This window comes from Papaver somniferum, unplaced genomic scaffold (assembly GCF_003573695.1).
Source record: "Papaver somniferum cultivar HN1 unplaced genomic scaffold, ASM357369v1 unplaced-scaffold_99, whole genome shotgun sequence".
Classification (NCBI taxonomy): Eukaryota; Viridiplantae; Streptophyta; class Magnoliopsida; order Ranunculales; family Papaveraceae; genus Papaver; species Papaver somniferum.
The window spans coordinates 2410563-2420971 of NW_020653081.1; the positions used below are offsets into that span (position 1 = coordinate 2410563).

Genomic DNA, 10409 nt, shown 5'->3' on the forward strand with positions numbered 1-10409 from the left:
CCTCTAAAAGTTGGCTTCATTATATAACTAATAGAATGCTAAGCGAAAAGGTTTACCTCACAAATTTTCCCCATCTTGTGTCCCATCTAGTTCATTAACTTATCGAGTCAAAGCATATATCCTTCACCTTCAAGTCGTCATGGTAGTGAACCAAGCATCACAAATTTGTGTCTGACTAGCTTCAATAATATTCTTGCTATTCACACACAAATATGGCCAATCACCTTCATTACATTCACTCAGACATTCCAAAACCATTTCACGTCAAACCTGATATCTGATTGTTGAAATCTAAATCTTGATAGAGACAAAAATTCACCTCCCTTTGTGTCCACTTTCGAACCTCTACAATAAAATTACATACCAAAAGATTAATCTCCTCGTGGACATGTTACAGTTTCATACAAATCTCACAGAACACAGAAAGCAGGCTTCAAATATAAGCATATGCTGTTGGAAATTTAAGGTATGGAATCGAAACATCATTGGCTTGAAGTCGCGTAATCGCTTTCCTTAAAACGTTATTTGCTCCCACTCACTAAGAGTTTGTTGCAGGATCGAATGCAAACCGTTTCCCAGGATACAATCAAGCCTTTGTATGATCGGCGATCAACAACAATCGACAAATCACCCTTGAACTCTAACCGGTATTTTCTACTCGTTTAGGGAAAAGCGAGAGGAGTTAGAATATATTAGTTTTTCATATCACTGAGACCCCTTTTTATAGATACAAAGAGGCACAGACATGTCTCTTCAAAACCCATATATGAGGAGCCATCAGTATACCGCAACTACGGACGTGACCTTTGAGATCTTATTTCAAATTGAAACGTCCAAATAAGTGACCTTTGAGATCTTATTCCAAATTGAAACGTCCAAATAACTAACTTATGTCTCTCCAAACCAAAAACAGTTACATATTGTCTTTTCCTTTAACTTTTCGCAAGTTATATCAATGACCCAACATATATTTAATCTAATCACATTTGAATATTGATCAGATATTCAACAATCCCCCACTGGATTAAATATACAAGTCAAACGAGTAATCTGATGATTCTATGCATACACAAAGGTGTCATGAAGATTAAACTTTTGCTTAGTGTAAACGTTTCAAAGTTATGTCGAAGTTGATGGTAGCCTTGGCTTTAAACTTCTACTCCTATGTGACACAACCGGAAACACCACACACATAGAAACACCAATACCTTTTAATGAGTTCGATTTTCGCTTAGCACTATTATGGCCTTGTGCTTGCCTGGTTTCATGAACAATCCCAAGAGAACCTCACTCTTATGAGAAGCAGCACCACTTATATGCTCACATAGGTGAAATCCTTCTAGTTTTCCCGTTATTTTGAAAACTTGTTCACAAAAAACTGGATTTCATTAAGACTAATAAATCAACCTTTTCATAACGGTACATATCAACACCCATTTTCACAATTGGGATTCAAAATTGAAGTGTTGACACTAATCACTTATCGGTAACTTGTTTTTACCCATTAAACCGACGAACTAGTCATTTCCTAGTGATTGGTCGGGTTACCATTACCGGTGATTCAATATCATGGAGGTTTAAATCCCATATATCATTATGTTCGTTGAATTCACTATGAATTCTTTCAGATGCAATTCCCAACAAAAGGGTTTGCCAAAATAAATTTCAACCCTTACAAAAAGGTTTTCCCAAACTAAATTTAAGTCCTTACAAAAAGGTCTTTTCCCAACTAGATTGACCTCATCTATTAGATTCAAAGTCCAATGATAGCCTTATCTATCATAGTTTTAATAATTCCACATTCAGGGAATTTTGGATTCAAAATCCCATGACCAGATATGTCACAAAATCCATGTACGTCCTAAGTAGTCATGTTTGATTTCATGAACACCAAACATGCATCACCCTCAAAACAAAATGAATGCAGCGGTAACATACACATGAACAAAGTCATATAACAGTGCAATACCGCCACAATAAAGTGCCTACAAAAGGTGATGCAGGGCATACTACAATTACAGAAGATTCCGCTTAGAGGTTTGGCTTCCATGGTTTCCTAGTTTCAGTCTTTCTTATTTTTAGGATTCTTTTAGATTTCCTTTTAGTTTTCTGTTTCCTAGTTTAGTTATTCTTCAAGCCTAAAGGCTAGATTAAGTCTTGTAAGAGCTATCTATTACTCAATCAAATTATTAAACACAAAACTTATCTTTCTCTTCTTGCTTGAATTCTCTTCTCTTCTTGCTTATAGCAATCTAGTATTGCTTTCTTTTACCTTGTTCCACATTAGTTGATATCACCCGCTTAGTTTTAGGTTTTTCATCATATCACTTGATCCTTTACTTCGCTTCCGCAACACCTTTTCATTCCTTTTAAGTACAAAAAAAAAAAAACAAAAAAAAAAAAAATATGACTGCTCAACCAGTTACTCTAGCAGCAATCGAAGCTCTCATCAAATCTCATACCGAGATTTTGGCAAAAAACATTACTGAAACTCTTGAGAAGTCCATGGAGGAAAAATTAGGGTTAAGAGATAACAAGCTTGAAGCAATGCAGAATCAGCTTTTCAAGGTTGCAAAACACATAAATAGATTTGGATATGCCTGAGCTTGTAGACTTAGAAGAAAACTAAAAACGATACTTCAGTTTTTACAGAATGATGAAGTACCTAAATGTATTGCGTACTTTAAACATTAAGAAACCGTATGAAGGTTCATAGGTCATTCAAAGAAGAAGCTAGTTTCTCCTACACTCACAGTGATGATGAAGATGAACGTGAGAACGATCTAGAGAAGAATTGGATTGAAGAACGACGTTTAAAAACTGGTCACAACCCTTACAGTTCTTTACCAATATAAGCTAAAAGCTGATATTCCCAACTTCTCTGGAAATTTTCGTATTGAAGAACTAACTGATTGGTTCTTTGAGGTAGAAGCTTTTTTGAATTTATGGAAGTCCCTGAAGATTCTAAGGTCAAACTTGTGACTACAAGCTCAAAGGAGGAGCTGCAGCCTGGTGGGATAAGATCTGTGATGATCGTAGAAACGCTAACAAACCGAAAATACGTACTTGGACACGTATGAAAACTTTGATCAGGGATAAGTTCTTACCTAGAGACTTTATGCAACTTTTCATCAAATTGCAGAACATTCAGCAGGGGGCACGCACTGTTGAAGAATATGTGTCCGATTTTTATAATTTGGTGGCACGAAATCAACTCAAAGAATCTGAAGAACAGTTAGTTGCAAGATTCATTGAGGGGATGAATAGATTAATACAAAATGGTATGACTCATTCAGTTTTTACTATGGTCGAAGCGGTGCAGCAAGCTATTAAGATAGAAAATCGCTTCTTCGTTCTTCTAGGACTTATCCATCCAGACAAGGGCGTTATCAAAATTCCAGGGTACCAATTCATCTCAAAACTTTTCTCCAGATACTGTTTTGACTATTCCCAGGCCTCCTTATGATGATGTTAGCCATTCACATCGACAACCTAGCCATATTGTGCCTTATACTCCACCTCTGGCTACACCTATCTTAGCCAATCCAGTTGATCTTCAGCCGGGTCAGCAGTCTCACTCTCTGCAACCAACTCCTCCTACTACAGGGAATCGGTTTCATAACAGGCAACAACAATTTCCACCGCAACAGAGAACTACTAATACTTATGCAAAATTTCGTGGAGATAAGTGCAATAAATGCCAGCAATCGGGGCACACGTCTAGTGATTGTCGGAAATTCAATGCTTTGATTGGTGAACCTCAGTTCATTAATGAAGTCACTGGTGCGCTTAATGAGTTCGAAGATGAAGACTCACCTGGTGATGACGATGAGTTTGTTGGGATGATTCGTCCATTATTTCTTACTCAACAATGCAAGTCTCAGAGACACAGTATCTTTAAATCCAGATGTTATATTGGGGGTAAAATCTGCAAGATGATAATTGATAGTGGCAGTGTGGATAATTATATTGCTGATCACGTAGTTAAGAAGCTTGAACTACCAGTAACTTCTCATCCAGAACCTTACACTGTAGGATGGGTTAATGCCTCTAGCACACAGAAGATTACTCTTCAGTGTTATGTGTCATTCTCTTTTGAGGGTTATGAAGACACAGTTCTATGTGATGTCATTAATATGACGGCAACCCATCTTCTTCTTGGCAGACCTTGGAAATACGATCTTCACGCGGTTCACAATGGATTCGAGAATACTTACACTTTTGTTCATAATGGGAAAACCAAGGTTCTTAGTCCATCCAATTCCACTTCAAACTCTTGTGCGCAGACTGATGCTGTCGTACCCACTGTTATTCGCTCTTTGCACCCACAACATTCTTTACATTCCCATGAAGATTCTAAGCCTATGATTGAGTTGCCTGCAAAGGTGAAGCCCTTATTATTTCAATATAATGTTTTATTTCCAGATGAACTACCAACTGCATTACCTCCTTTACGGAATATTCAATACACTGCATCGATTTTATTCCTGGAGCCTCTTTACCAAACCAAGCACACTATCGCTTGAGTCCTGCTGAGCATGAGATATTACAGGGACATGTAAATGATTTGCTTACAAAGGGTTTGATACGACCTAGCAACAGTCCTTGTGCCAGTCCTGCTTTCTTGGTTAGTAAAAAAGACAATGGATGGAGGATGTGTATCGATTGCAGAGCATTAAATCGCATCACCATTCCGTATAGATTTCCGATCCCGCGTATTGATGATATGATTGATTTACTGTCGGGCTCTATTATTTTTACTAAGTTGGATTTACGCAGTGGTTACCACCAAATACGCATTCGAGGTGGAGATGAGTGGAAAACAGCATTCAAGACACGTGAAGGTTTATATGAATGGCTAGTCATGCCATTTGGGTTATCTAATGCACCTAGTACTTTTATGCGACTTATGAATCAGGTTCTCCAACCCTTTCTTAGTAAATTTGTTATTGTCTATTTTGATGACATACTAATTTTTAGTCGCAGTGAGCCAGAACACCTCCAACATCTTTCACAAGTGTTTCAAGTTCTTGCTGACAACTCTTTATATGTTATATGTGATTTCTACTGATGGTATTCATGTCGATCCTTCTAAAGTTCAAGCAATTGAAGATTGGCCAGTTCCTACTTCTATTCGTGATGTTCGTAGTTTTCATGGTTTGGCTTCTTTCTATCGAAGATTTGTGAAGAACTTTAGCTCTATTTCTGCACCTTTGACTGACTGTCTCAAGAAGGAGAAGTTTGAGTGGACGGAAGCAATGGATAAAAGCTTTATTCTTCTTAAAGAAAAGCTTTGTATGACACCAATTCTTGCACTTCCGAATTTCAACAAGCCTTTTGAAATAGATTGTGATGCATCTGTTGTTGGTATTGGTGCAGTATTATCACAGGAGGGTCATCCAATTGCATATTACAGTGAGAAGAATTCAGATGCACAAAAGAAATGGTCTACATATGAATTGGAGTTATTGGCTCTTGTTCAATCTCTTAAGCAGTGGCATACTTATCTTATACATAGGGAATTTGTTGTCAACACTGACAACTATGCTTTGAAGTTTTTGAATACTTCTGCTAAAGTTAACATAATGCATGATCGATGGCTTTCCACACTCAACAAATACACTTTCTCCGTGAGACATAAAAGTGGCAAATTGAATCAAGTTGCTGATGCCTTAAGTAAAAGAGTCATCTATTAACAACAATTCGTAATGAGAGTTATGCATTTGACTATATCAAAGACATTTATCCAGAAGATGAAGATTTTGGCAAACTATGGGATCAATGCAGTTCTCAAACTCATGGGGTTGATGATTTTCTTATACAAGAAGGTTTTCTTTTTAAAGGGAATCGATTATGTATTCCTCAAGGGTCTTTACGTTTACATCTTATGCGAGAATTACATGGCAGTGGTCTTGGTGGTCATTTTGGGAGAGATAAAACCATTGCCCTGATTGAAGAAAGATATTTCTGGCCATCTTTGAAACGTGATGTACAAAAGTTCGTACAAAAATGCAGAGCAAAGGGTATAATTCAAAATACCGGGTTGTATACTCCTTTACCAGTTCCTGATGCACCTTGGGTTGATATAAGTATGGATTTTATACTTGGTTTACCTCGTACAGCCAGAGGTAATGATTCTGTTATGGTCGTAGTTGATCGTTACTCTAAAATGGCTCACTTCGTAGCTTGTAAGAAATCAACTGACGCTTCTAATGTTGCTTCTTTGTTCTTTAAAGAAGTAGTAAGATTGCATGGGGTTCCAAAGTCTATCACTTCTGACAGAGATACAAAATTTTTGAGTTATTTCTAGAAAAGTTTATGGATGCGCGTAGGCACAATTTTACAATTCAGCACAACTTCACATCCGCAAACTGATGGACAGACTGAGGTTGTTAATAGATCACTTGGGAATTTGATTAGAGCTAAGTGCCTGGATAATAGTAAGCAGTGGGATGTGTTATTGCCACATATGGAATTCGCTTTCAACACTTCTGTGAGTCGTTCTACTGGGAAAACTCCATTTGAGATTGTGTACTCTAAAGTACCTAATCATACTCTTGATTTGGTAGCCTTACCCACCATACAGAGTACAAACACTGCAGCCGACTCTTTTGTAGACAAAGCAACTGAATTACATAATGAAGTAAAATCTAAACTGGAGAAGTCCAATTCTAAATATAAAGAGGATGCTGATAAACACAAGAAGTTTAAAACCTTCAAGGAAGGGGAGCTCGTGATGATACATCTAAGAAAAGAGAGATTTCCAGTGGGTACTTATAACAAAACCAAGATGAAGAAATATGGTCCTTTCAAGGTTTTAAAGAAGATCAATGATAATGCTTGTGTTATTGATCTACCAAATGATTGGAATATCTCCAACACATTTAATGTTCAAGAGATTTTTACGTTTCATGGTGACAATGAACTTCTGGTTTGTTTGGACAACTCGAGGACGAGCTTTACTCTAGAAGGGGGGACTAATGCAGGCATACTACAATTCCAGAAGATTCCGCTTAGAGGTTTGGCTTCCATGGTTTCCTAGTTTCAGTCTTTCTTATTTTTAGGTTTCTTTTAGATTTCCTTTTAGTTTTCTGTTTCCTAGTTTAGTTATTCTTCAAGCCTATATAAAGGCTAGATTAAGTCTTGTAAGAGCTATCTATTACTCAATCAAATTATTAAACACAAAACTTATCTTTCTCTTCTTGCTTGAATTCTCTTCTCTTCTTGCTTATAGCAATATAGTATTGCTTTCTTTTACCTTATTCCACATTAAAAGGTTGTCAATTTCTTTGACTTGGCATCTATTCTTATGCTACTGTGACTTTCACTTTACTGTTTAAGCAACCCTCAGTTGTACCTTGGATTTGGAATTTCTAAACCAGGATGCCACATTAACCAACTATAATGTGGTTTGTCAACTTTGGTTTCCCCTAGTATTCTATAACTAGATTGCTTATTTAAAGCTTGCCTTCCCAATTTCTACAGATTCCAAATCTTACCTATCTTTCCTAAATGGACTATTACTTTAGGCAACATAACAAGCATGCATAAACAATCATGGAATGACAGAGTATAAACCATCACCTAAAAGATGAGTCTGAAACAAGAGTTCACTGTATTATACCCCGACAATTTCATTACTTAAAAGAAAATCATCAAATGGAATTCTAATCATTTTAGAAGTTCCACCATACGGAGATAGTAAACAAAAACAAAGAACGTAATCCTTGAATGTACACTATCTTGAAACCTAATTCTAAATTAAAAAATTAATTCAAACTTAACAGGAGTCAACTCTTATAGTACACTTATTAATGAGAATCGCATATTCCAATAATTCCAAATAATTCCTTTGAACCCCCACATTTGGAGGCACTAACTAGGTACTAAACTGTACCGGCAAAGAGTACTATCGGAACCTTAGCATTCTCCCCACATTTCATAATCATTTCTCTATGTTATGAAATTACCATTATCAGAAAAATAAGTTGTGGCTTCCCATTTCGATAACAAAGATTATCAACATTGTATAGAAGCAACAAAGCAAGCGAGTATAATCAGGTGCTGAGAAGTAATAATTAAAGAAATTGTTGCCGTGACTAATACGAATCAAAGATTCTTCATAGCAATTTTCAGTCAAGGTCTCATAGGGGTTTACAACAAGTTCCCCTAATGATTCAAGCAACAGCCACTAGTAAACAACCTATATGTAGAATAAGAATCAAGATTGCTTAACTACTATTCACGTTAACAGGCAGTAATTGTGTCAACAATGCCAAGGGGATATTGCATAACCACAAAATCGGGAAGCAAATAAAACCCAAGCTTTTGGTTTTCAGACTGACGAACAATTGGTTATAATTCAATCAAGTAACGATTTAAATCACAGATGCACAACAACCTATGTTCGCTTATTAAAACAACGCAGAAATTGGTTGAGACAATTTGTCGAACATTATGTGTACAACCCACTTTCTTTCAATTCTATCAAACAATGGGAAACAAAATTCACATAACATAGAATGTAAATACTGAAAGAGATTAATAAGGATCAGAGTTACCAATCTAAAGCAACATATTCCGTCCAACTAAGATTGCACAGAGCAAAATCACGTCCTTCTTTCTTCCTCTTGTATTCCCATAGAAATGTATCCAGTACTTCTTCTGTTGAGTTGGTTTCAACTTTGTTGAAGAAAGCCATTCCAGTTCCTGATTCCATTGCTTGGAAGAACATATAACGTTTTAAGATTGTTGGAAATTTAGGGTATGGAATCGAAACATCATTGGCTTGAAGTCGCGTAATCGCTTTCCTTAAAACGTTATTTGCTCCCACTCACTAAGAGTTTGTTGCAGGATCGAATGCAAACCGTTTCCCCAAGATACAATCAAGCCTTTGTATGATCGGTGATCAACAACAATCGACGAATCATCCTTAACTCTAACTGGTATTTTCTACTCGTTTAGGGAAGAGCGAGAGGAGTTAGAATATATTAGTTTTTCATATCACTGAGACCCCTTTTTATAGATACAAAGAGGCATAGACATGTCTCTTCAAAACCCATATATGAGGAGCCGCAACTACGGACGTGACCTTTGAGATCTTATTCAAATATAACTAACTTATGTCTCTCCAAACCAAAAACAGTTACATACTGTCTTTTCCTTTAACTTTTCGCAAGTTATATCAATGACCCAACATATATTTAATCTAATCACATTTGAATACTGATCAGATATTCAACATATGCAGCATCTGTAAATCCGTGAACTTGAACACAAGCAACTCAATTCCGTATATATCAGGAGACCCACAATTTTGGTCAGCGTTTCTCAAATGTATATGAATTGGACTCAGTAGTGTACAATTGCATTATCTCTAGTGCTCCATATTCTTTTGATACCAAATGAAGAAGACGGCACTTTCGGCTATTTTAACTAAAGGAAAGTAAAATTCTCCATTTTCACTGATCAAAGTAAAGCATAAACCAAACTGTAATCTAACAGAAACAAAAATTACAACAAAACAGGCAAGTTCTTGTAAACATATACACATTCAATAGAAATGAGAAACAATCCAAACCGATATTAAGCGAGATAGAAGACATCATCAGTCATAAGAAGTACATAATGTAAAATCCTCAAAGGAGCATTTTTGAAATCCAAATGAGGCAATCTCAACTCTCTCATTCTAAAATCACCATTCTGTACACGACTGGAATCGACTTTTCTAAAGAGATAAACAGAACTAGGACCAACAAACCCAAAATCATTAGAAACAAGAGACGGATTAATCTTAGTCTTGAAAAGAGTCCAACCCAATCCAGCAAGAACCCTAGAAAAGTGATCCATGGAATCAATTCTATCACCAGTAACTCTAGAAAACAAAGAAAGTGAAGAGCAATCCCAATTACTAACTTCACTAAGAATCTTCTTCTTGTTAGTGTGGTGATAAACCAGCTTGAATAGACCTTTAGAGAGTTGAACAAAACAACGCAATTGAGTAACGGAAGCCGTGATGAGATAAGGAAATGGAAGTGGAACGAAGTTTGGAGGTAATGAAGATGGCCATGATGAAGATGTAGATGACCATACTGATGAGGGTAATAATGTATTTGATGCAGAAGAAGAAGAAGGTGATGGAGATGATGGTGGCCATGAGAATATGATGTGAGAAAGAGATGGATTAGGGTATAAATCCATGCCCATTTCTCTAGCAATGGTTGCTAATCTATATGTATCTTTTACAATTTCTTTGGTTGGGAGGAAAAGAAGCAATGGGGTTTTGGTTTCATTGTCGCTGCTGCTGCTGTTGCTGTTACTGGTTTCTCCTCCTAGAATTAGAGATCGTACCAGCTTTAGTGATAGCATTGCAGATTTTCACTTTCCTTTCTTTCACTTCGGTTTTTCCT

The 10409-nt window shown here is 36.6% G+C and overlaps 1 protein-coding gene across 1 annotated transcript; it reads right to left on the reverse strand.

Moving 5' to 3' along the window:
* Positions 1–9532: 9532 nt before the first annotated feature.
* Positions 9533–10409, reverse strand: LOC113346249. Its single transcript, XM_026589806.1, has one exon. It carries the CDS (start codon positions 10366–10368, stop codon positions 9586–9588), a length of 783 nt encoding a protein of 260 aa, XP_026445591.1. The 5' UTR covers positions 10369–10409; the 3' UTR covers positions 9533–9585.